This window comes from Rhinolophus hipposideros, assembly GCF_964194185.1.
Source record: "Rhinolophus hipposideros genome assembly, chromosome: 5".
In the NCBI taxonomy this organism is placed as follows: Eukaryota; Metazoa; Chordata; class Mammalia; order Chiroptera; family Rhinolophidae; genus Rhinolophus; species Rhinolophus hipposideros.
Window position 1 is genome coordinate 39,936,402 of NC_138051.1, and position 26,440 is coordinate 39,962,841.

The window sequence follows — 26,440 nt, forward strand, 5'->3', positions numbered from 1 at the left end:
TTTCCTTATTCATTTTGAAACTCGCTTGCTTTTGTTGACAGACTGATGATAAGGGTGTTTTTGCAACACACCTTTCCCAAGAGTACCAGCTGGCAGCTGAAACGTTTAATTTGACCCAGGCTCAGGTATGGGATCTGTCTTATGAATCCATCAACTACATCTCTGCTTCTGACAGCACCAGGTCTGAACTGAGGAGGAAATGGAATCATGTGAAGCCCAAAATGTTACATTTTTAAGCTGTACTGAGGTGAATTCCTTTTGGGTACATGTTGTAACCAAGATCTTCCTGCCATATCCCACTTAGTAAACCATCTACCGCTGCCTTTGAAGCATAGCAGTCAAGTACCATGGGCTCCATCACCAGTACCTTACTCATGGTGGGTGCTCAATAAATATATCTTAAACTGAGAAGTAGGCTCTGACGTCTTACATAGGCTACCTGCATGCTGCTTACTGGAAGGGACTTGAATGTTGCTAACAAAATTCCCCTTTCCCCCAGTGATTTTGACTTAATAGTCCCTCTCCATTAGTGAGCATAAACTCAAAGTAATTGAGGGAAACTCAAAGTAATTTCTCATCAGGAAAACTTTTGGAATTGCTAGTCTAAAGTGAGGAGGGAAAACAGATCGCCACAAAGACCTTTTATGCCTTCTAGCTTCTGACAACAGCTTTGTGTTTTGCTACGTTTACTTTAATCAGACTCCTTTCACTTGAGTACTCCCTAAAACTGTTAACTCCAGGCTATACTGCTTATCATGGATTTTTGTGAATATCCAGAGTCTGCTTTGGGTAACTCTGGTAACAGAGAAAGCTAACTGCTGAGATCTGGCTTTGCCCTTCTCATGATTAATTCCCCTGAAATCAAGTTTTTTTAAACGTTCCTACCTTACCTTTGTCTTATTTTGACCCTAATGGAGTTCTACCAGCCAGATGCTTCTCGAGCTCTAGGGTACTTTATTTAGGCCTCTATTTCCAGCCTTTAGTCTCACTTCCAGTTGTTTCCAAGTTTTGTTTCTGAAAGAGCCCCATGGTGGGTGTCACTGTGTTTCCCCAAAAATAAGACGGAGCCGGACAGTCAGCTCTAATGCGTCTTTTGAGCAAAAATTAATATAAGACCCGGTCTTATATTTTATTTTATATTACATTAACTATATTACGTTATATTTATATATCATGTGGTATTATATTAATTTATTATATCACATCACATCACAGACCCGGTCTTATACTAAAATAAAACTGGGTCTTGTATTAATTTTTGCTCCAAAAAATGCATTAGAGCTGATTGTCCGGCTAGGTCTTATTTACGGGGAAGCACAGTAGAGGAATTTAAATGAAAATATCTCCATATAACATCTGTTACTTTACGCACCATGATGTCAGAGAATACTCATAATTTACATGTCAGAAGTTTGAGACATGCATCTTACTGGATAGCTGTTTGAGTATATAGGAGTAAAGTTGTCATTTTAGATTTTGAATTGAATAATGGGGAGAGAATTGATCCATCTTTACATTCATAGCTCATCTTCCCTAACTGGTCACCATAAAAATAGTTCTGTATAGGGTTGACAAGACTCAGCTTCTCAGATTACAGTTAAAGAGAAATGGGAGCAACACAGAGAGTATATGTAAGTGTTACTAAGTTCTACATCATTGGCCGTAGAGCACAAGCAATAAAAGGAAGAATGACAGCATGAGGAAAATAAAGAAAAAGAGCAGCACGAGAGAAACAACTGATGAGAATAGATATGCCTGTCCAGCTCCTGCTAATACATTCTTGCTTCCTTTGCTGCACAGGCCACCCAGGCTATCCCAACAAAGGTCTTACAGGCATTAAAAGGGGAGGGGTATATGGATCCTCTTGCTCTCCCCACAGTGGGCTTAGTTTCTCTTTCTTAGAATGTTTGAAGACTATTATTTCTTGGCTCCCCCATCGTCAGGAATGGCAGCTTGGGTAGCAAGACAATGGTTTGTGACCTAGTTTGAAGTAAACTGGGTTTTCTCCAGGAGGAGAGTTTGCCTTTGCCCTGTTCCTTTTGTGCATTCTCTTCACCTGGAGGTTGGAGGACTGGACCTTTTAAAATAAGACTCATTCTCCAAGTTCAGTTATGATGGGTCCTAATGGATATGGATACAGATACCAAGGCAGGATTTTCATTCTAATGTCTCTTTTACTGCATTCTAATCTGTTTCTGAGCCTAGAATATAAAGATTCAGACAGGGATATGTCTAGTAACCCCACACAGGGAGCCAAAAAAAAGCAGGTAAAGGTTCATCTTTCCTACCTACAAGTTAATTATAATTTCACATACATATTAAAAAACAAACAAAAACACCTGAAGAAACACTGAGCACTTTACAGACATAATTTTTATTAACATGGTATCCCTGAGAGGCAGTTGAAGGTGTAAACATTATTCTGCTTTATAGAAAGGGAATCGGAAGCAGGTTGACTTACACACAAGACATTTGCACCAGAATTCTTATCTATTGATATCTCACCCAGTGCTTTTCCACAAGACTATACATAGATACAGTAAAGACAGTAATCTCTCATTTTTAAAACACATTATAGCACACTTCCTAAAGCATCTCAGATCCTGAAGCATAGCTTTATCCTGGTGTTTCTTACATCTTCCTGCCTGTTTAGGCAAAATAATTGAGATATCTCCCTTTAATTCCTAATGTTAGATTCTTCGTACTAGGATCCCTCAACACCAGAACCCTAATTAATCTCTCATCAAACACTGTAAGCTATGAATTACAGAATATTCTATCTCCCCACTCTGCTCCTAGATCTCATTCTAGCCACAGGATTCTAATTAAATGTGAATGTGAAATAGCTACTTATCCCAGGCCTTGGCCATCTGCTCGTATTCCTCTTTCCAGACCCGCCTATCAAAGTATCTTCTCAAGATACTAGTTTCTGACCTTTGTCTCCCATAGGAGCCAGTCCCCTAAAACTACTCATTCTTCTTCTCCAGAACCAGCTAGCTGTTTCCTTATCAATAAATACAACACAGCACCTGACTTACTATACATGATGGGAGCGCCACCTCTTGATCTGCTTCTGGCACTCTGTGTTTTGAAAAGCTAAGGTGATTCTTTCTCTGCCTCCAGCACGGCCCATATCATACTGTTCCTCAAATTTTGTGCAGCTCCAAGCTTTGTCTAATCTACCTTAAAGTCTCTCCTTTGCCCTCTGCTCCATCTGCATTAAATAACTTGTTCCCTAATATTCCAGTTTTTCACCCACTCAGCACTCAGTTTTGTGATTAGTTCTGGAAAGTTTACCCACTAACCTTCCCTGCTTTCAAGACTTCTTCCTCCATGAAGCTTTGCTGAATAAAGAGAATACCTCCCAGATTTTTCTGACAACTTAAATGCATTAGACCTTAACATTTATGCAGTGTTACTGCCTACCTTTCTAGATTTCTCTAAAACTGTTGCAACCATACACGTGTACTTATTATTTGTCCACGTCAGTGTTATTTTAGATTGTAAGGACAGGACTGTTGAACTTGTGCTGGACAGGGCTCATCATAGTACTGTGAACATATGGGCAGTTAATTCAATACTATTTGATTATAAAGATCAGAATTACACGGTTTAAAGAGCTGCTTTTAAAAATAGATGTATACTCGTACTTGAATATATGCACATGCATGTGTGTGAGTATTGGCAACTCCACTGACCAAAGATAATCTGTGCTCCTTGCTATTAAACACTTGTTGGCACAAAATGGTCTCTTGTCCCAATCCTTGGGAATGTGGCAGTGGCTTCTGCTCATTGTAGGTTAGCATTGAGCACCCACGGGGTGTCTAACACTAGAGAGGTGTTTGAAGTGTGTGGAATAGGGACAGCTCCCTACTGGCAGCTTTAACTGCTTTCCCTATCACCATATCCAGCTAGCTTGCTCTTTGGGCTTCTGGACCACAAGGGACAGATAAAGTTCAGAGATGGAACATAAAACAATCAAATTAGATGCTGAAAAGGTAGTATTCTATTTCAAATCTTCTAGGGCTTGGAAGATACTAAGAAATCTAGGGTTCATACCTCAGTATTTATACAAGGTTTACATTGTTTCCCCATATAGAACACCTAGGTTCTTTTTAAGGTAAATGAAGAATGTGCATGACAAATACAGATTCTCCTTGACTTACGATGGGGTTATGTCCAGATAAGCCCATCATAAGTTAAATGTATTGTAAGTCGTTTGCATTATAGCTTAGCCTAACCAGTTTCTACTGAATGCGTATAGCATTTGCACCATTACAAAGTTGAACCATCTTAAATTGGGGACCATCTGTATGTTATTCTGGGCGCAGGGAGAGTCATTCTTTTTTTGCATTTCCATTACTATATAAAGAGCTAGGCCCACTCAATGAGAAATGTTACAACTTCTCCCTGAAATGCTGTGATGGGTTTTTCCAGTAGAAATGCAGCTGAATAACAGGATGAGTTCGGAAGGGTACATATCAAATTCATAGCATCTACTACTATGTCCTCTCTATATTAAGGTAACAACATGGGCACTGAAAGGGAAAGATGTTATCTGTCAGTTCAGATGCAGGCATGGAGAGGGACTGAAGTCTTCCTTTCATTCGTAAGACAACTGCCTTGGGAATTTGACTCTAGATCCAAGAGAAACAGGAATAAACAGTGGGGTAAATCCTAGAATATTTCCTAAACTAGTTGGGCACAGGAGATGGATCTCACTATATTGGAAGACTTTTTTCAAACAATTTCAATACATTTATTGAGACTCTTTGCTTTTTAGATTCCCAAAGGCTTACTTAGGCGCTGACTGTGTCAAAAGCTTTTCTCGTGTATGGATTTCTCTGTGCTTATTCAGAGCAGAGCTTTTGCTGAAGCACTTGCCACAGTCATGACAACCATAAGGTTTCTCTCCTGTGTGTGTTCTGTGATGTGCACGTAAGTCAGAACTCTTACTGAAACTCTTTCCACAGTCAGGACACACATGGGGTCTTTCTCCTGTGTGTATCCTTCGATGTGCACTAAAATGAGAACTGTTATTAAAGCTTTTCCCACACTCTTCACATTGATAGGGCTTTTCTCCTGTGTGGGTTCGCTGGTGAATTATAAGGCTTGAGCTCTGATTGAAACGTTTTCCACACTCACTGCATTGATACGGTTTCTCTCCTGTGTGGATTCTCCTATGGGTGATGAAATTTGAACTGTCACGGAAACTTTTCCCACAGTCAAGACATTTATAAGGTTTCTCTCCAGTGTGGATTCTCCGGTGTCTAATGAGGCGTGCACTCCGACTGAAACTTTTCCCACAATCAGCACATTTATATGGGTTTTCCACTTGGTGGGATATCTGATGCACAACGTGGGAGTTTGGACCAAAGCTTTTGCCATATCTGAGATATTTATAGGGTCTCTCTCCAAAGTAAGGTCTCTGATGACTTAGAACTTTACCTAAACTCCTCTCTGGGAGTGTCGATTTTCCTCTTCTCTCCCCTGCGGTCCTTTCCCACTGTCTTCCTGATCTATATTCACTCTCACTGTCTTTATCCTGATTAAGATACCGGGGAATTTTCCTTTCAGACCTTGCAAGTAATGTCCTATGTAGTTGTACTTCCTCAGAAATATCCCGTTTTAGATTCTCTTCATTCTCAAATCCAGCCTCAAAACCTGATGTGAGAATAGAATTTTAAAAGTTATCCATTTCCACAATTATTATTTGCCAGGGTAAAGCAAGTATTACATTAGATGATTAAAGATAAAAATTAGGGCGCTTTAGATCCCAAATAACTACCATCTTGTAAAATTCCAGTTTCACTTTACTACTTGGTAACCTATCATATGCCTCTTATCTACATAGGGCTGATTAGTGTATTCTTTTAACTCTTCCTGGATGCCCAGGATCTTCAGAAAATGTTGTCAGTATAACAAGAAAAACCTACAAGATTTAAAACTATTGCCATGTTTATACAGGAAAGACACTTTCTAATACTGTATTTTGCCTCACCTGTGCCTATCATGCTATTCTAGTTTAGGTTCTTTGCCAGTTATTAAAGGGATTTGAAGGGACTGCCCAGGAAAACTTTGGGAAGCTAGCTACATGAATGACTCCCCTTCTGCTCAAATTCCAATATATGTTGAGAATAAAAACAGGGTAGAAAAATACTTGTCTTTCAAAAAATAAAAGGCCTTCTGAGAGAAGAGCTTTGCTAGGAAATATCTCACTAAATCATTCTCTTTGCCTATGGAAAAATAATCACTGAATATTCCAAAAGCACTTATTCTAATGCCCAAACTAAGTTTTTAATATTCTTCTAAGAACCATATGCCGGGCTCCCTTGGCCTAGGCTGTGTGAATTTGCAGATACTTGCAAGTTTTCAGTTTGAATTTGCAGAATTTTCAGATATTTCAGATAAACTCTGTATCTCAAATTTCCTGGACTAAATCTGAGAGCAAAAGAATGCTAAGTGTCAGCCTGTATATGTACCCCTAAAGCAGTATTTCTGCCTAGAAGTGCAGTCCTAAGAGATGCCCCATGAAATAGAGGTTCATCAGGTTAAATGAAATCTTAGCACCTTAAATATGTGAGTATGTTTTGTGAGCCTCCATGAGGGGTATTTAGCATTTCCTAAACCTAGAAGCCATCATTTAGTGGAACATATTAATACCCCATGGAACTGATGCTCCATGGAACACCCTTAAAAGAATGTTGACCTAAAGAACTTTTGGAAAATAAAACTATTGAATACTTTCTATGTGCCCAAACATTGTGCTAGGTGCTTCACATGGTACCTCATTTACATCAACTTTTTGAGGTAGGTCTTCATAGATAAGTAAACTTACAGGGTTAAATAACTTGCTGTAAGTCACTCAGCTAATAAACAACAGAGTCCAGATTCACATTTGTGTACATATACATGTATGACTCCAAAGTCAAAATTCTTCCCACAAGGAGGGAAGCCATATTGAAAAAATCTTCCCCTTAAACAGCAGCTAAAAATCAAAGGGTCAATTTCCTCAGAAATCTAAGACTTTTGCATAAGTGTGTCTAAAGAAAAGAGGTTACCACCTTTTCATATATATTAATAAAGCAGACATACAGCTGGTATACAAGCTGAAACTAGAAGAACAAACATAAATGAGAATGAACTTTTAAAATCAAGTTCGTCCTATTAAGGGTACATGACATGCTACTTGGGAAATGTTAGCTTTCAGATTCCTTGCTAGGCAAACTGCCAAGAAACCTGGCAGCTCACATGTAGATGATAGCAAATTTACAAAGTTTGCAACCATCTCAAATTGATACTGTAGTGTGAGGAGACCAGTGAATAATTTATATCCCTTCACTGAGCTGCTTTAGTAGACGGAGCATGGAGAAGAGATAGGTGATCACAAGAAGAATCCAAGAGAGCTGGGTGTGGACGCCAGTTCTCCTGGTCTTCAATCTGATTTTTCTCCTAAATCCCACTGCCTCTCCTTTGCTATTTAGACCTTAAGAAGTAAAAGGATCTTACCACTGGGGCTCTGGAATAAGACTGGAGCACGGGTCATGACAGCCCCCGGGGGTAGCTCAGTATCCTCTTCATCATCCTCAGAATCTTCTTCTGTGGCCTCTTCTGCCTCCTCCGCTTGCTTCTCGGCTTCAGCCTCACTGGCCTCCTTGGTGGGGCAAGAGGCTCTGTCCTCTTTCTGGCCATCACTAGGTAGGGCAACAACCCGGGCACTCACCAAAGCATCCATTTCTTCAAAGAAGGGACAGGTCTCTGGGGCTTGGCCATTCTTGACTTTCCGATAGCTGGTTTGTAGGCTTTTAAACTTGGTCCGACACTGCTCTGGTGTCCTCAGGAAGCCATATTCCCATAACCGCTCAGCCACGGCTCCATATAATTGGCTATTGCGGTGACAGTTCCGGAGGGCTTCGTAAAACTGAGTCTCACTAAGAATTGCAAGATACGTCTTTGTCTCTTCATAGCCCCAGTGTACACCTGCCACCAGAAAAGAAATTTCAGCACCACTTAACCCAGCGCTTTATAAAGAGTCTCAATACCTCAGTCCTATCATCTGCATCATGGAAGTTTCCGAAAGAATGACTCAAAACCCAAAGGAACAGTCGCTTTTAAAATCACACAGCTGTCTAATTCCTATTATGGCCCTTCTTCACTTGCCACAATCTCAAAAAAACGAGCCCAACAGCAGCAAAGACCTGAAAGGGTACAAGATAAGGACCTGATAGTCATGCACTTTGTCGTTAGGAGAGGACTGGCAGAAGCCGGAAAGGGGAAGGAATAGCATCTCCTGGCCTGACCACGTGCTCGTGCTGCAGGCCCCACGTGGGCAGTACTTCATCAGGATGATGATAGACTCCGCTCCCTGAAGGTACCCAAGGCAGAGGGAAGGGAGATTCAGAGTCTTCCTCTCACTTGAGAGCCAGCTGGAGATTACACTGCTTCCATTATCCTCCACTCACTGCAAGTAAAGGAGATGGGGGAAGAATCGGAGGACAGAGAAAAAGCAGTGGAAAAGGATGAACAGAAAACAAAGATCATGAAAACCATAGCAGGTAGCATATGTGCCATATTTGTAATTTACCTACATTTATCTCCGTGACTAAAAAAGGAAAAGAATAAAGAAAGGGAAAAGAAGATAGGAAAAGACTAGAACAGAACTAAAGTAACATCACACATAATAAAAAATGAAAGGAAAAGATCACTGTTTACAGTAGAAGTGCAACTTTAGAGATGTGGTACTGCTGCCATGCCCGTTTACAGTTCAGGAAACAAACTTCGAAATGGTTGGATAACTGGCCAAGGGCGCTCACCTGTTTAGTGGTCAGGATTCAAAACGAAGCCACTTGACTCATACTTTGGTGCCCTTTCCATAACAACGTGGTTGTAGAAAGTAAAACAGTAATGAATGATACTTATAAAACTGTTCCACAGGCAAATAATATTTCGGCATAGAGTGTTAAACAAGATTTCTTGCTGCAGGACTTCTCAGTCCTCTTAAAATTCCCGTATGTGTTGCGAATCTCATAAAGGAGACTCAGAAAGTGTTTTCCCAACTTTGGGCAGTCTCACTATGCTATTCTAAGTAAAAAGGAACACATAAACTAACTTGAGATTTGGGGGAGTGAAAGATAAAGCACCAGTGCATATAAGCTGTTCAATGAATGTTAGTTCTCCTTAAAGATAAAATAGTGCCAAGTTTTTCTCAGCCTTTAGTGATTTTCATAATCAGGGAAAAATAATAAACAAAAGGAATAACATTCTTTTTCAGGACTGTCTTGAATTTTCTGACTATTTCTTTAAAATACCTAAAATGATTCCCTATTTACTATTATCTCACTGACTTTCCCACAGGAGAATGAAATACACACAGAACTGAGAAGTGCCTCTTTGTTCTCTATTTAAGTGATAAAGTTGGCAGATGACATTCAGCTTCTTAACTCCACATCCAGTCTCGTAACTGGTTGAGTCTAATCCCCAAACCTCAAGAACAAAAGCTGCTTACCACTTGGGCTTCGGAAAAGGACAGGTGCAGTGGAGTTGTTGGGGTCCTGGGCCATGGCCTCCCGGCCCTTTTCACCGCTGTCAGACTCCTCAGCCACGGCCTCCTCATGTTGCCACGTCCCTTGCCCTGGCTCCTCCGTCTCAGCATCACTGCCCGCCAGGCCGGAGTGACAGGCTGCCTCTTCCGGGCCACTGCGGGGCAGGGCAATGACCTGAGCACTCATCAGGGTTTCCATCTCTTCAAAGAAAGGGCAGGTCTCCGGTGGGTGGCCACTCTTGACTTTCCGATAGCTCTTCTGGAGACCTTTGAACTTGGTCCGACACTGTTCCAGGGTCCGGAGGAAGCCATACTCCCGGAGCCGTTCAGCTACAGCCCCATATACTTGGCTGTTTCGATGACAGTTTCGGAGAGCCTCATAAAATTCAGTCTGACTGAGAATTGCAAGGAGAGTTCTGGTCTCTTCATAGCCCCAGTGCACACCAGCCACCTTCTCATCCTCAAAGCCCCAGGGATCCTGTTCCACCCAGCTTCTCTCTCTCTTGGATGGTAACAGATCAGCATGCATTCGTCTGTCTCCCGTGTGACTGCCTCTTGGCAGTTCCTTTTCCTTGGAGCCTACATCTGGGATCCAAGGCTCTCCTCGCTCCAACCTGGAGACCACACCGGATTTAGGAAATGGAAATCCTGCTTGCAGGGAAGCAAACAAAGGATATCATAGTTTGGACTGATCATAAAAAAGCATCTTTGAGTTCAGACCTGCCTTTTTTTACTCAAGAGACTTATAAAGAAAGTGTATAAGGAAATGTTTTCAGAAAGTTCAATGGGTTGAAGAAAGGGAAAAATACATGAAACCAAAAAATGAGAACTATTTTATTTTCCAAAGCAGGGTGGCAAAGAGAGGAAAAGGTTCTGTTGGTATGTACAGAGCAGGTAATTCTGTTCCAAGGTGCTCCCTAACCCTCCTGACCACCTGTAGGCAGGTCCTAGCCCTGCTGGGAACAGTCACCTCCTGTCTCCTGTAGTTCTCCACTTGGGGCTAGAGAACTAAACTCAAGAGTGATTTCAAGGGGGAGGGGAACAGAAGGAAGATGGTCTTCAGCCCATCTGTTTCCTTCACACTCAGTCACTAAGTTCTAAAGGTTTTTCCCTTAGTATGCCCTTTCCATATTCCTACTGCCACCATCCAAGTCTTCTCACACCCAGATAACGGCAGCAGTCACTGTTCTACCAAACTCCAGGCTCTTGCTTCCTCAGCTCACATACGTACCATACTGCTGGACCTTAACCTGAGTGCCCACGATGCACTGTCCATTCATATCAGAATCTTGCCCTATCCCAATTTGACCCACTTCAAGAAGCTGTATTTGCCCAAGCCCCTTTGAAGCCTTCCCTACAGGCCTCCCTCATCTCCCACTTTGCCAAACCTCTATTATACTCACACAATTGAGTGACAAACCATTGTTTGACATTGTTTCAGTACAGTTCAGTTCAGCGCATATTTATATTTGCTATTTAGTTCTCAATCATATTGTAAGCTCTTTGAGGATAGGCATCTTTTCTTATTCCAGAATACTCTGCAAGGTGTTGAGCACATGATAGGTGTTCAAAAACTGACTAATTCTGCAAGTCTGTGTGTGTGTGTTTGAGGGAATGCATTTGAATGACTAAACAGAGACCATTACCAAACTGGCTGAGAAGGCTAGCGTTTTGACTGATAAGATCAGAATTCAGAACAACCTCAGTAAGTTAAAGAAATGATCAAAGTAAAAAACATACAATTTGGAGTTCAACAGAGTACAAAGAAGAAAAACAAGCTCTATGCAATCATGTACAAGTATAGGCGCTAGGCACAAAGACAATGGAGACGGCTATGAGAGTCCTGGGAGTTACCAGGTGAACAATAATCATCAAATAATTAGTCGAGCTACTCGGAAAGAAAATACAGTGAAATTTTGAAGTCAAATTCTTACTCTGCCTCAACCTACCAGACCCTCACTGGAATAATAGATCTAATTTAGTTCTCCACAATTAACATATTTGGAGAACTTAAAAGTTTCCAAGGGGGAGTAACAAAAACAGTATGTCTGAATAATGGAGCTTCTGGCGAAAAGTTTGAAGAAACATACAGTTTATTTTGGAGAAGGAAAATGACTACAAGATGTACCTTCAAATATAGAAAATAATTTTTACCTAGAAAATACTGACCTAGTATCATTACCAAGAGGAAATAAAATAGTTCCAAGTTCTGATAAAAACTAGGGAACCATCCTCTGGCAGACTTATCAAAAGAGGAAATATGAGAATACTTACTGCAGCAGAGAGCTAAACTGCATGCCTTCAGGAGGTCCCCCAAAACTGCATACTCTGCAATTTTCTCTCATTCTTGAAATCCCTTTCCCACTCACTATTCCCAACCCTACTTCCCAACTTAGAATGCCATCCTATCTTCCCGTAAGAATCTACTCCTCACCGCTCCTTTGCAAAGGTCTGAGCTTCTCCTTTGGGTTCATCTGTTCCTGTGGTCCCAGGTCTGGGCTTCTTGCCCTCTCTTGCTTGGGTACACCCCTGGGCTGAGGTGCCACTGACTCCTGCCGAACACTTAATAACTCTCGTGATGATTTCAGGGGTGTCATCTTCTCCAAGCGCACTTCCTGCCCCTTCACAGAGACTGTGACCTAGAAACAACCCCCCATTAATTGTCACTGCAAGGTCATAATGAGGGGCATTCCCAGAGGAGATTATTTAATACCCCAAAAGAGACCATCCTTTTGGGACATGGCTAGGGTTGGGTGGGGGGTGTTAATAGTGAACAAGGGTCATTCTTATTCTATTACTGTTAGCTTAGAGCAGTCGGAACTCCGGAAGGAAAAGATCAAAATAGTAAACCCAACCATAGGCTAAAAAAATAAGTCCACTTTCTTCCTTATTAAGTAAAAAACTATGAAACTATGAATAATTCATTATGACAGGGTAGCAAAGGTACACCCAAGTAGCCTCTCTAGATAATCTGAAAAAGTTACCTGTTCCAGGATCAGAAGTATAAGCATCACCACGGGAGATTATGCCCCTCTTTAAACCTGTCTGTACCTTAATTTGGCCCTTTATCCTTGCCCCAGCCCAGTTCACATTCTTCTGAATTCCCTCTCCCTTCTCACCGAACGTGCAGGTCTTCCAGGCTGTCTTTCTAAATCTTCCACCAGAGCTACAGCTTCTTCTCCACTTTCTGGACATTGCTCCTGTACCCACTTCTGGATCTCCCCCGGTAAAATGGTCAGGAACTGCTCTAGCACCAACAATTCTATAATCTGCTCCTTGGTGCGCACCTCCGGCCTTAGCCACCGACAGCAAAGTTCCCAGAGTTGGCTGAAAGCCTCACGGGGCCCAGCTACCTCCTGGTACTGCAATTTCCTGAAGCGCTGTCGGAAGGTCTCCGAGTTAGTGCCATTTCCTCTCAGAGTGGGTTTGGCCATCATTCACAGCAGAAAGCAGCTTCCCTCCACTTAAGGGTCTGGGTTCCAGGGCTTACACCTATCTTCCCATGTCTTTGGAGAATCACCTGCAGATGAGTCTCTCTCTCTCTGTAAGAAGAGTGGCCTCCTAGGGTAGAGAGAGATGGCACTATCAGAAGGAATATACTCATATGTCTAAAGTCTTGCCAGAGCTGGCCCGACTTTCCATACATATGCTCCATGTGGCCATCTGAGGTATCATCAACTCCAGGACAGCAAGCCAAAACTGAGCATGGAGAGAAACCTTTCCAAAGCTGCATTTCTGGGCGACTTCCCAGGGGAGCCCTGGGAAGCAGCAAAGAGAGTTGTCTGCTCCTCTTCCACCTCCCCCAAATTTGATCCCGTTTAGCTCCCTTAACCAATGTTGCATAGTGAGTTTGAACCATATGGGAAACCTGGAGCTCAGAGGATCTCAAGGCAAGTCACCATCGTGTTCAAGGCAACAAAAAGCCTGTGTCCAGCGGGTCGCAGGTGACCGCACCCAGTCCCTCCGCAGGGCTTCCCGAGGCCCTCTACGTCCGCCCTGCCCCCTCGGACTCCACAACTGGCAATTCCCACCCCAGATAAAAATCAAGTACTGAATCTCGGGTCTTTGTTTTCCCTCAGAGCAGAAGCAAGCGCTCCGCAAACATTCGGGAACTGCTGACGGGAGACCTCGCGTCTTGGGAGAAGTTGATTTTGGCTTCTGACGCGAGGGCCGGGTGGGCTTGGGGAGGGTCGCACTGAGTCGGTGGCGAGGAGGATTCTGAGGGGGCGGTGGTAAGGGGTCTCCTGAGGACGAGATCGGGTGCTGGCCCGAAGATCCGGGTGCTGCGAGGTTAGCGGGCGCGGAGCTCAGCTCTCGGAGCGGCTGGTGCGGGGTTCCGGCCTCTTTGTCTTCGCTCCCTCCGGCCAGGTCACTCTCAGAGCCGTCGTGCAGTCCCCATCAGAGGCCCCCAACCCGGCAAGGCGCTCTGAGAGCACCTCCGGTCCACCCCCGGGAGTGTCTCCCTCTAGGGCTGTCCCTCAACCCACTCGCATCTGTGCCCGCGGGCCAGCCTCACCCACCGGGGGTCGGCCCCAGGCCCGGCTCTCCAGCCTCCCAGTCCAGCTCCAAAACCGGAAGTCCGAGTGGTGACTCAGGCGCTGAGGGCGCATGCGCAAAGGCAGCTACCAGGACTCTCCGGCGGAGCCGGGGCTGGAGCTAACGGGGAGCCCAGCAGAGCGCGGCGCACTTCCGGGGCTCGGCGCGCGGGCCCTTTCCGCTCCCTGTCCGCTCCTCCCGCAGTCGCGGCGGGTAGGTTCAGGAGGAACCGTAGGTCCCAAAAGCCTGTGCGCGTTTCCAGAAGGGAGCATTCGACTCCGTGGTCGCCTGGAGAGGCGCTGGAGGAGGGAGCGACGTATATAGGGACTCGAGATCCGGCGTGGGAATGATCCACGAACTGCTCTTGGCTCTGAGCGGGTACCCAGGGTCCATTTTCACCTGGAACAAGCGGAGCGGCCTTCAGGTCTGTCCGGCTCAGAACGCGGAAACTGACGGGAGCTGAATGGGTAGACCTGAGCCAAAACGTGGGGGAATTCTGAGGGACTGAGGGGGCGGGCCTTGCAGGGCGAGGGGCGGGGGCACTGGCCCTGCTCAGGTAACTGGAGGACAGTGCCCCGAGGGGCTACGGCTGACGTAACACCGTGGGAGGGCTGGGCTTAGGCTGGGAAACGGAGGGCAGACCCAGAATGACCCCGCCTTCGGGGAGGGAGAGAGGGAGCCTCGAATCCCGCTTCCAGTGGAGGTGTGTGAGCGGGGTGCTGGATTCCTAATCAAATTATTGCGGACTCAGAAAGAAAAATTCTTCTTTGCCTATTTATTACCACATTTACTGTCATATGAAGATGGCATCCACGAAATACAATACTCACAATATGAATATGCAATATGCTAAGCTCTTTGGGGGTAGCAACTATATCTGCTTTTGTTCACTATTTAATTTCAGAACGTTAACACAGCGCCTGGGATAAGTGAGTTGGTTGATTCTCCAAAGAAGCTATATAGTGGCCAATAAACAAATGAAAAGATGATCAATATCAGTAATCATTAGGGAAATGCAAATCAAAAACACAATGAGATACCACTTCATACCCTTTAGGATGGCTATTATTCAAAAAAAAAAAAACAGAAAAATAATAAGTGTTGGTGAGGTTGTGGAGAATAGAACTCTTTTGCGTTGTTGGTGGGACTGTAAAATGGTGCAGCACCTGCAGGAAACGGTATGGTGATTCCTCAAAAAATTAAACATAGAATTACCAAATGATCCAGCAATTTCTCTTCTGCGTATATATATACCTAAAAGAAGTGAAAGCAGGGCCTTGCACAGATACTTGTACACCCATGTTCATAATAGCATTATTCACAGTAGCCAAAAGGTAGAAGCAACTCAGGTGTCCATGGACAGATCAATGGATAAACAAAATATGGCATATGCCTGCAATGGAATATCTTTCCATCTTAAAAAGGAAAGAAATTCTAACATATGCTACAACATGGATGAACCTTGGAGACACTGTCCTAAGTGAACTAAGCCAGTCACTAAGTACAAATATTGTATGATTCCACTTATTTGAGGTATTTTGAGTAATCAGATTCATAGAAACAGAAATAGAAGGGTGGTTGACAGGGACTGTGGGGAGGGAGAATGAGAAATCACTGTACAGTGGGTACAGAGCTTCAGTCTGGGAAGATGCAAATGTTCTGGAGACAGATGGTGGTGATGGTTGAACAACAATGTGAATGTACTTAATCCCAAGAACTGTACATTTAACCCTTTCACTGCATTAATTGATTTCAAGTGTTTTTTTCCAAAATGTGTCGAAATTCCACAAAAAAATAAAAAGTTGGTATTTTGAGTATTTTATGCATGTATACTCGAACTCTGCAGTAGAGGGAAAGAAAAGTTGTTTTGAGCTCGTGGAGTAAACTCGAACACTGCAGTCAGCGGATGGGACTATTCATTCGGATATATCTGAACATCGCAGCAAATGAATTACAAATGGCTAAAATGATAACTTATGTATATTTTGCTACATTAAAAAAAGAACTTTGGTTGAATGAATACAGTCTCTTACTATTTTCTAGTTGAACTGCTGTGAAACCTTTATATAGCATACGAGGCTATCATTTGGCCATCATTTAAATTAAAGATACAAATGAAAATACGGATACTAAATGTATATGTCTAATTAAAAGGTACTTTGACAGATTATAGTATGCTACATTTATTTTACATTTTTACTGACATGAAAACAATTTAAAATCTCATAGAGACTTTGTAAATCCTAAGAATATGTCTGGAGTTTGGTAAAGAGACTTTGCTAAAGGGACTTTGTTGCCACAGGTCAAAACCCCCACATCCTTATAGATCATCCCTGAAATACTGTATAAGAGACGGGTAACAGTAGCTGCCTCTGGGGAAGTTGACTTATTTTTAACGTACACCATTTTGTATTGTTTGAATTCTTTACTATGTGTTACCACCTATTTCAATAAAGAACTAATTAAGTCAGGGATGGGGAACAGCACCTTTGCAGTGGTTTGAAAATACTTTTGTTATCCAGAACTTACCAGTTTTAAATGGGCATCTTGAGAAGGGAAACGAGAAATAGCACAAAGCACTTGAAGCACCTCAAAGACGGGTGTGCAGCGAATCGCAGGCATCAGTGATTTTAGCCCGGTTCCTCTCCTGCAGGTGTCACAGGACTTCCCATTTCTCCACCCCAGTGAAACCAGCGTCCTGAATCGACTCTGTCGGCTTGGCACAGACTACATTCGCTTCACCGAGTTCATTGAACAGTACACAGGCCATGTGCAGCAACAGGTAGTTTCCTGTCCCCAGGAATGTACATCCAGAGGGCAGGAGCTATGTCAAGCTTTCAGTGAATCCACTGGTAATTTGTGTGAAATGAGCCACAGGAAGTTACAAATTTCTCATCACTGGAATTTTTTCAAGTGAAGGCCAGGTGACACTAGGGGGAAATTCCCACACAAGGAGGAAATATACATAGGGGACTAATTTGGGCAAATTGGTGTAAGAAAATATGCTTCACCTGAGTTTTGAATTAAAGACGTGAATTAGAGACGTGAATTAAATTAGTTTGAGCTGGATCAGAGTTCCATTTCCAGAGGTGAAAACATGAAGCATTATCTCAAATTCCTTTGCTGTTCTACTTCTAACTACCTTAGTCACATTGAGTTAAACCAGAGAATGTTATTGGAACATGGTAAGCATTTAATAAATATTATCCATCATATGACTTAATTGGAAGTCAGTGTAGTATAGAGGTCAAGGATTTGTGTCCCCTTCTGTCACTCACTGGCCATAGACTGTGCGACTGTAACCTAATGCTCGATAACTAAGGCTTAGTTTCCTTACCTATAAAAGGGGGATAGTAGATAGTACCTATCTCATAGAGTTGTGAGGATTAAACATGTGAAATGCCTGGTACATAGTAAGCACTCAAATTTTTTTAAGAGAAATTTTAAAGTTTTCTTTATTTTCAACTGTCTGCAGTTCTGTTGGTGGTAAGCAAAAAGATTGCCGACTTGTGTGACTCTGATTCAGTGATGACTTTCCTAGTTGAAAGAATTATTCTGGTAGAGGAGAAAGACGGGGACTTCTAGAAAGGAAGAGGAAGGATGCTTTTCTGAAACAAAGCAGTCAATACCTTCTGCCCCATTATACAAATTGGTTGTCGGGCCTGTAAGGGTCATCTATGGGACCAAGGAGTTGGAGGATAATGCCGTATGTTTTCATCTCTGGGACAGGGATTCTGGTTCGCTCAAACTGATTTTATTGCAGAGAAAAATACATAAGCTAAACATGAGTTTAAAATCTAATCAATGCCAGTTTGCTATGAAATCACATTGAGGGCACACTTAATTATCAAACTTGGAACCTGTATATATATTAATATAGATGAAAAGACCTCTAATTTTAATTTTTTGTATATAACACCTAAAAGAAAAAAATATGTTCTATATTCTTGTGACTATGGATTTCATCTTATATAATATGTGAATTCTTACTTTCCCAAATTCTAAAGATATCTGTAGTACCTCTTTTTTTGGAAAAGTAAAAAGCATACTCATTTTCTCTTTCATTATGTGATAAATGAAGACATTCATTTCTCTGGAATGACACAAGAATAAAGCAAAATTGGTTGTACGCCGATCTACTCTATTTCACCCTATGCCCATGTTATTCTTATTACAGCTATAAGCATTTATCTCCAGGAACTATTAGTATTCTTTGCAGCATCCTCTGGCTACCCTATGCCTTATAATCCCGAGCCGGAGCTTCCTACCACATTTGTTGCTGAATTATGCTACTGTATCTACCACCACCAGAGCCTGATCACCCAAATCAGTACACAGCCAGACAGGCTAGTCATTGTGGCCTCTAGTCAACTGTTAACCACAGTTCCCTATGTAAATCTACAGAAGAAGCTCTTACCAAAAAAGTACAGGTTTCCTGAAAGACGAGCCATATTTGTCTCTTGGTGAGGGTCTCATGACTCCCCATGTTGACTATCATCATTCATGTTCAGATGAATTGCCATGCCTGGCAGGAGAAGGGATGTTGAAGTAATTTTATTTATTCAGTAAATATTTACCCTCTGTTCAAAGAACTGTGCTAGGAGCTGAAATACAAAGACTAATAAAATGTGAGCCCTTGCTTCCTGAAGCTCTTGGTCTAGTGAGGGAGACAAATAAAAGTACAATTCCAGCACTAAATAGAGCTGCTATGAAAGCAGCAAAGGGGGAAGCTGTCAGTTTCCTAGGGAGAGTTAGGGAGGGCTTTTCAGGGAAGACATGCTTGAGTTGGGTCCTGCAGGAAGAGTGTTTGTCACAAAGATGAGTGCACAGTTATAAGCAGAGCACATCCAAATTCACGGGGGTGAGAAATAGAAACAAGCACATTTGGTGAACTGTGGATAGTTGGGACATGAGAGGATGTGAAGTTGGAAACGGTGAAAGATAATTTTGAAGAGAGGATAAGGGCCAGAATGCAAAAGTCATCGTATACCATGTAGGGGAGTTTAGGTATTATTTTGAGGCAGTAAGAAGCTACCAAAAGGATTTAAGCTGGAAGTTATAAACCTGAGTTGTAGAAAAATCTCCACTGACTATGGAGTAGTACCTGGCTGTTTGTAACAACTGGGCCACTAGGAAAATTAAAATAACACAAACTCTTTTCAGTTGGGTTTTCCTCTCACTGAAGCACTGCTTTGATATGGAAGTATTTAAGCAAAAACAATACTAGTAATAAAGAATGTCTTCCTCAAGTTTCAGGGCGTGAGCTGAAAAGTTGACATCTGTTTGTTTGATTTCAGGATCACCATCCCTCTCAGCAGGGCCAAGGTGGGTTACATGGAATCTACCTAAGGGCCTTCTGCACAGGTCTGGACTCAGTTTTGCAGCCTTATCGCCAAGCACTGCTTGATTTGGAACAAGAGGTGAGAGAGGAGATACGGGGACAGCCCTTCTGGGACAGCAGATTAGGGCATGTTCTTGAATTTGAAATGCCCTTTAACATAATCAGGTAGTTAAGAGTGGCCTGTTTTTTGTGTGGCTGGAGGGAAGGTGTACTCTGTGATTGCTCAAGCCATGATCAAAGTGGCGTGCAGATCATGGCAGAGGTTCCTGAGTTAGTTAGTATATGAGAGCCCTAGCTTATTATCACCTGAAAATCAGAATTAATAATCTTCTATAAATCTTCATCTCAATAACCTAAAATAACCTAAAACTAACACTAAGCTCATTCTCAGATTCCCTTCTAGTTTTCATGGATCAAATAGATTCGAGATATTTTGTATGGAGCCCTAACTACAGTGTATTTCTCGTTGCAGTTCCTGGCCGACCCCCATCTCTCCATATCACATGTCAATTACTCCTTAGATCAGGTATGCTGCCAAAATAACAAAAGGCTTGGAATCTGTTGATATGGTTAGAATAATCTAACTTATGTTATTTTCTTGAGAACTTTTTTTCTTCTGGATTCAGAGTCCAGCATTTTATATCTTGTATGCTTTCCTAGATCAGAACTGTTTGAAAAGCTCCAAATCAGTTAAAACTTAATGTCTGAGGTGTTAATGCTCTCTATTGATGTCAGTATTAACAGTTATGCTAGCCTCAGAAGCAGAATACTGCTTCTATCTGCCATTCTCTGTCTATCTACAGACAAACCCCATAGCAAATTGTCTTAGGATACTGGATCTTGGCTGCTCTGTGGTATTGCCATCTTTATGTTAATTGGGACTATTTAGAAACAAAAGCAGTTGCTGGAGTAATTTTTTCCCTTGTATTTGACTATAGACCCTCCTAATTATTCTGTACTTTGCAGTTCCAGCTCCTTTTCCCCTCTGTGATGGTTGTGGTAGAACAAATTAAAAGTCAAAAGGTGAGAACTTTCCTTTTCCTTTTGCTCTGGTAAGCACTAAGGAAATCTTCTTAATGAATTTTGCCTTTCATTCATTTTCAAAGACCCTAGCTTTTAGCAGTTTTTATTTATTCATTCAACACTATCTGGCTGCATATCATGCTAAGTATCAGGAATGCAAAAATAAATTATATCCCTGCCCTTAAGCACCTCTTGGGCCAGAATGTAGGGGAAATGTTAGTAGATGTACCCAAGAATGCTGCTGGGAAAGAGAAGAATGCTATGGACGTGAGAGCTTTTTATTTTTATTTTTAATGGAATCTAACTTTTATTTATTTAATTAATTTATTTATTTTTAAGATGTTTTTTATTGGGGAAGGGGAACAGGACTTTATTTTTGGGGAACAGTGTGTACTTCCAGGACTTTTTTCCAAGTCAAGTTGTTGTCCTTTCAATCTTAGTTGTGGAGGGTGCCATTCAGCTTCAAGTTGTCCTTTCAGTCTTAGTTGTGGAGGGCGCAGCTCAGCTCCAGGTCCAGTTGCCGTTTTCTAGTTGCAGGCGGCACAGCCCACCATCCCTTGTGGGACTCGAGGAATTGAACTGGCAACCTTGTGGTTGAGAGCCCACTGGCCCACGTGGGAATCGAACTGGCAGCCTTCGGAGTTAGGAGCATGGAGCTCCAACGGCCTGAGCCACCGGGCCGGCCCCCTTGAGAGCTTTTTGCACTAAGGATTTAGAGCTGTTGGATGTCGGTCTTGAGGTGAAGCTGAAAGTTAATCCTTAGAAGGAAAGATGGTAATAGGTTTATGGTTATGATGCTGGCAGTTTCCTGAGAATTAGACCGTTGGGTGAAACCCAGATGTTTATTTTATTAGTTAAATATGACTGTTCTTATCACAAGTTTTTATCACATGCATTGCAAAGTTAGGGAGAATGTCTTTTTGGGGCAGAGTTAATAACTCTGAGGAATAAATGATCTGAGATTTCACATTAGAAGAAGACTCTATCTGCTGGTCCCTAATTGGACCAAAAAGGACAAATGGATTAAACATGTTTAGCTCATTCATGTTTTTAAGCTGTTATATTTGTGCCTTAGCTTATTAGGAGTGTTCACCTTGATGATTACAGCTAGTTAACCAGTTAATTTGCCAGGTTGCTACTTTAATTTTTTGCTCTGTAAGTACAGAAACTTAGCTTTGCTGCATTCATTCTGTGCCAGCAAAGCCAGGAGGGAAGGTGCTGTTTGGCCCTTCAAAGCTGATTGCCCTCATCAAATAACATGGAGCTTTTATTGTGCACTTGCTGTATACCATGCACTGTGCTAAGTGCTTCATATACGTTATCACATTCAGTCCTCTGAGGAGTCAAATAGGTTAAGTGCCTAGTGTCACAGACATGGTAGTAAGTGGTGGAGCAGGCATATAAACCCAGGTCTGTCTGACTCCAAAGAAGCACTCTACGTACTAATTATCTCCCAAAATATAGGGGACCTTCTAGATAAGTGGAGTTAGTGTAAGGTTCCATGCGTAGCTGCACATCTCAGTTGTCTTTCAGCTCCCATTGGCCACCAGAAGGAGAGTGGAAATGAGCACAGCAATTACAGATGGGTGAATCTTCCTTCCTGCCAGGGGCTGGTGTGCTCTGGCTCTACAAAGTGAAAAACTGAGGTGGTCAAGGGCATGGGCTGGGGGTGAGAATGGGGACGATTGTAGACAGGTACAAAGGATTCTTTTAGAGTGATGGAAATGTTATAAAACTGGCTTATGGTGATGGTTGCACAATGCTGTAAAACTACTAAAAAGTGTTGAATAGTACACTTAAAATGGGTGAATTTTATGGTATGTAAATTATACCTCAATAAAGCAGTTTTTAAAAAAGAGAGTCAGAGGACACAAAGAGGAAGCAGATTTTTGGAAAAGTGTGTACCTTATAAGTCCGAATTAGGCCTGAATCTGATATAAAGAGCTTTCTTTACCTCTGCTTGGAATTTCAACTCTAAATGTTTCTGGTTTCTCCAGTGCAATAGTTCTCAAACTTCATTGTGCATTAGAATCACCTAGAGCAGATTGTTAAAACCAGGCTGGGACCTGGGCCCTACCCCTGAGATTCTGATTCGGTAGGTCTGCGGTGGGGCCCAAGAATTTACATTTCTAAGAAGTTCTCAGGTGGTTCTGCTGCTGCTGCCAGAGGTGGGGCTGGATGGAGAGGGCTAGGGAGTCCATACTTTGAGAACAACTATTGTGATTTGTAAGAAGAAATATACATTTGGTCTTCATATTGTCTCTGGCACAGAGCTTCTAAAACCCTTGGAATTTCCTAAGTGATAAGAGTGATCTACGTGCCTTGATATTCATAACGAACCTTTATCCACCACACCTGAGTTGTTAATGAGTTGACTTTTGGAAAGCATCTAAGGATGGGGGCTGGTTGCCAGGGAAACCAGCCGTGTGATTAGAGGGTTGGCACTTTCAGCCCCACCCCTCCACACCTGTCACCCGTGTGGCCAGTAATTTAATTAGCGGTGCCTATGTAATGAAGCCTCCATAAAAACCCAAAAGAACAGGGTTCAGAGAGCTTCCGAGTTGATGAAACAGACCACTTCCCTGTGCCATCCCAAACTCTCTGGGACCAGAAGCTCCTTTGTTTGGGACCTCGCCCTAAGTATCTTTACCTGGCTATTAATTCATATCGTTTGATATCCTTTGTAAAAAACCAGTAATCTAATGAGTAATCTGGTTTCCTGAGCTCTGTGAACTGCTCTAGCAGATTAATGGCGCTCAAGGAGGGGGTCATGGGAACCTATCGCCAGTTGGTCAGAAGCAGAGGTAACAGCCTGGGCTTGTGACTGGCGCCTGAAGTGAAGGGAAGTCTTGTGAGACTGAGCCCTTAACCTGTGGGACCTGATGCTGTCTCTGGGTATAGTGTCAGGATTAGGTTGAATTGTAGGACACCTCAGCTGGTGTCAGAATTGCGTGGTGGTGTGGGGAAAACCCCACAGACATTGGAGTTGGAGTCAGAATCGGAACTATGCATAGATCTAATGAGAAAGTTCATCCCCATTCTCTGCTGGGTTGCGCCCTCTAGATTGAATATAGAATACGAGTTTGTGCTACATGAACTATTAAAATGGAATCCAATTTGAAAAGGCTGTATTTTCCACAGATTCATGGTTGCCAAATCCTGGAAACAGTATACAAACACAGCTGTGGAGGTTTGCCTCCTGTTCGAAGTGCACTAGAAAAGTAAGTCCTGGCTCAGTTGGGAACCGGAGCAGGGTGGGTGGTTAAGTGAATTTGCACCTGTTTTATTTTCAGGTCATTCCAGGTTTCCCTCTTGGGAAAGTTATGACCAGGATAAAAAAGACCCATGAGCAGAGGAACTCAGTAATCCTTACGATGGCTCAGAAATTGCACAAATAGGGTGTGGGGACAGAGTCCCAGAGAGCAGTTTCCCGGCTCTCGGCCTTACGTGGAAAGGTGCTGGCTCGGGTAGTAGACGGCCATCAGCTGTGACTAGTTGGCCATCAGCTGTAACCAGTGAGCCATTAGCCACTGATATAACTGCTGTGACTGCGTTGGTTGGTTGGTTGGTTGGCAGAGAAGTGGATGGTGAATTGTGTGGATCCTACTTCCTGTGTCTCCAACCCAGCCGCCGGCGAGAATATAGTGGTATGACTCCCCTATCTGTGGCTCCGTGGGTGTGCCTTTTTGGCCTCACCATATCCTGCGTTATGTGGGGCGTGGGACCAGAGACCCCGCATGACACCCCACATGACAGAGGGTTATAAAGCATTGAGTATCAAAGCTAGGATCTAGTTGCCCAGATCCTAGTTGCCCTTGAGGCATCCTTTTTAATTTGGGGATCTCATCATCCTTGGGGAATTTCCATCACATGTGCCAGATAATGCTTAGCTATTTCTAAACTTGGGTATTTTGAGTACCTGATATTTTCACATCAAGGTCCTTAAAAATGTTTATACTTTAGAATCCAATTATGCCACTCTTAGGAATTTTATCCTAAAAAAATTATTCAAAAGAAGAAAATTACCATATGCACAAACATTATTCATTGTAATTTTGTCTACTATATCAAGAAATTAGAAAATTACCAGCAGCAGAAGAAAGCTAAATAAAAATATATTCACTCAATAGACTATCAGACCATTAAAACTACCAATACTATAACATGTAAAAATAATTTTTATAATACTAACTGAAAAAAGATACATAATTATATGTATCTTAGGATTACAACTATGTGTGGAGTTTGAGCAAAGAATGCTCATTGGACTGATCTTCCTAGTTCCCTCTTCCTCCTTGTTTTTAAAAACAACGGTGTGGCATTAATTGCAAAATTGGAAGCAGTGATCTCTGAGGCCCTTCACAACTCTTAACAATCTCCACCTGACCACTGCACAAGTAAGTCCTCAGAAGAGTAGGAAACTTTCTAGAACATGCTTTAGGGACTTAATTCTCTATTACAGTGCCTTTTTTCCTAATTAAAGAAAATACAAAAGAAAATGCAGAAAGAAGAAATAGAAATCACCTGTAATCTCAGTCCCTTCAGATACCCAATTTAACTTTTGGTGTATGTCTTCTGCAGTTTCTCTCTATAAATATACTATATAGTTTTATGCATAGAACATATAATCTTATGTAGATAATATGACGTATATAACATGTTTGTTATATATTTGCAGGGACCAAACATTACAGACCACATCCTCAGATGTACAAAATATAAACGGCTTCCCATTTGATATTTTTAAGAGCGATTCCATTCAGTTAGCGTATTACAAATAGTAGACTCACTCTCTTTTTAGCTTCTTTTTCTTCACAAGTAATTCTGGAAGATTTCAAATCTACAAAAATGTTGGATGAACTGTACAGTAAGCATCTGTATATTCTTTAGTTTCACCAGTTAAAATTTTGCCACATTTGATTTATTTTGTCTTTCTCCCTCTCTATAAACTATGAAATACGGAGGGTGCCAAAAAAAAGTATATACATTTTAAGAATGGAGAAAAACTGTATTAAAATTGTAATACTCAATATATACCGATAACAAAAGATGAATACAAGTCACATTTGAATTCTGCAATTACAAGAGGTGCTCAAAGTGGTTACCATCAGCATAATTTTAATACAGTTTTTTTTCTTTCTTAAAATGTGTATACATTTTTTTGGCACCCTCTGTATATATGTAAATATATATAAATATACACACACAAATGCAGGCCACAATTGTTTTGCTGAATCATTTGAAGATAGTCACAAATATGATGCTTAACCCCTAAGTACTTCAACATGTATTTCTTTAGGAAAAGGGCATTTTCTTATATAACCTCAATACCATGTTATACCCAAGAAAGTTAACATTAATTCAACAGTATGATATCCAAAATATATCTGAATTTCCTCAGTTATCCAATAAAAGTTCTTTGTAGCAGTTCTTTTTTGTATTTGGTTGCCATTGCTTTTTAGTCTCCTTTAATTTGGAACAGTCGTCTTCCTTGTTTTTTTTTTAATTTTTGATGACATTGACGTTTTAAAACTCTTGACCAGTTGTCTTGCAGAATATTCTGCACTCTGGATTCTTCTCATTGTTTCCTAATGATTAGATTCAGGTTAAACATTTTGGGTTGCATCATATTAGAAGGCACAGAAAGTAAGTTTGTCCCATTACTGGTGTTGTAAAGTTTGATAATTTGGTTTAGGTGTTTTCTGAAAAATCTCTCCATTTTAGAGGGACATTTTCCCCTTTGTAATTAATCTGTTAACTGGGAATGATCCTTTGAGACCATGTTTATATCCCATTCTACAACCTTTCTGCGTTTTGTTTTAGTTTCTGCATTTTGTTGGATAATACTTTTTCAGGTATACGTGCCTCTCACACATTGAATCTGCTCTCCCTATGTGATTCCAACAAAAATAAAACAAATTTAATACTGTGTTAGCCAAAAAGAGACTCCTGTAAGTCCATTTAATCTTAACATGAATCATCAGTTTTGAAACTTTTTT

General features: G+C 41.8%; 3 protein-coding genes across 13 annotated transcripts in view; 2 read left to right on the forward strand and 1 right to left on the reverse strand.

Annotated features, from left to right (window-relative positions):
- MAPDA (N6-Methyl-AMP deaminase) overlaps nucleotides 1-11,188 on the forward strand; it is a 31,162-nt gene extending 19,974 nt beyond the window's left edge. For 2 of the 4 annotated variants that reach the window (XM_081049250.1, XM_081049252.1), the window contains one exon: nucleotides 42-2,369. In XM_081049250.1, coding sequence (XP_080905376.1) covers nucleotides 42-236 — 195 coding nt within the window. In that variant the 3' untranslated portion in view covers nucleotides 237-2,369. Of the gene's footprint in view, nucleotides 1-41; nucleotides 2,370-9,354 lie in introns of those variants that run through there. The other 2 variants (XM_081049251.1, XM_081049253.1) reach the window with 2 other exon arrangements.
- ZSCAN29 (zinc finger and SCAN domain containing 29) lies at nucleotides 2,355-14,132 on the reverse strand. Of its 6 annotated transcripts, none has more exons than XM_081049244.1 (6): nucleotides 14,062-14,129; nucleotides 12,661-13,102; nucleotides 11,976-12,180; nucleotides 9,506-10,189; nucleotides 7,510-7,980; nucleotides 2,355-5,664 (listed from the first exon to the last, which is right to left on the reverse strand). In XM_081049244.1, the coding sequence occupies exons 2-6, from the start codon at nucleotides 12,976-12,978 to the stop codon at nucleotides 4,796-4,798; spliced, it is 2,547 nt and encodes an 848-aa protein (XP_080905370.1). In that variant the 5' UTR covers nucleotides 12,979-13,102; nucleotides 14,062-14,129; the 3' UTR covers nucleotides 2,355-4,795. The 6 variants fall into 6 exon arrangements, with proteins under 6 accessions (XP_080905370.1, XP_080905369.1, XP_080905371.1 ...); XM_081049245.1 differs by having other exon boundaries at nucleotides 2,356-5,664; nucleotides 9,506-10,155; XM_081049243.1 differs by having other exon boundaries at nucleotides 12,661-14,114.
- A 2-nt stretch (nucleotides 14,133-14,134) lies between these two features.
- Nucleotides 14,135-26,440, forward strand: part of TUBGCP4 (tubulin gamma complex component 4) — a 33,500-nt gene continuing 21,194 nt past the window's right edge. The window contains exons 1-6 of one of the 3 annotated variants that reach the window (XM_081049258.1): nucleotides 14,135-14,501; nucleotides 16,731-16,859; nucleotides 19,375-19,497; nucleotides 19,891-19,944; nucleotides 20,385-20,441; nucleotides 23,583-23,662. In XM_081049258.1, coding sequence (XP_080905384.1) covers nucleotides 14,424-14,501; nucleotides 16,731-16,859; nucleotides 19,375-19,497; nucleotides 19,891-19,944; nucleotides 20,385-20,441; nucleotides 23,583-23,662 — 521 coding nt within the window. In that variant the 5' untranslated portion in view covers nucleotides 14,135-14,423. The remainder of the gene's footprint in view (nucleotides 14,502-16,730; nucleotides 16,860-19,374; nucleotides 19,498-19,890; nucleotides 19,945-20,384; nucleotides 20,442-23,582; nucleotides 23,663-26,440) is intronic. The other 2 variants (XR_013993400.1, XM_081049257.1) reach the window with 2 other exon arrangements.

What these genes read in the sequence shown, in the direction of transcription:
- ZSCAN29 (XM_081049244.1), bottom strand. Translation starts at nt 12,978, where the DNA reads ATGATGGCCAAACCCACTCTGAGAGGAAATGGCACTAACTCGGAGACC. An exon ending in CTGGAAGACCTGCACGTTCG is followed by an intron (nt 12,181 to 12,660) that starts GTGAGAAGGGAG and finishes GGTTGTTTCTAG; the next exon opens with GTCACAGTCTCTGTGAAGGG. An exon ending in CCTTTTCCGAAGCCCAAGTG is followed by an intron (nt 7,981 to 9,505) that starts GTAAGCAGCTTT and finishes TTCTGGTGGCAG; the next exon opens with GTGTACACTGGGGCTATGAA.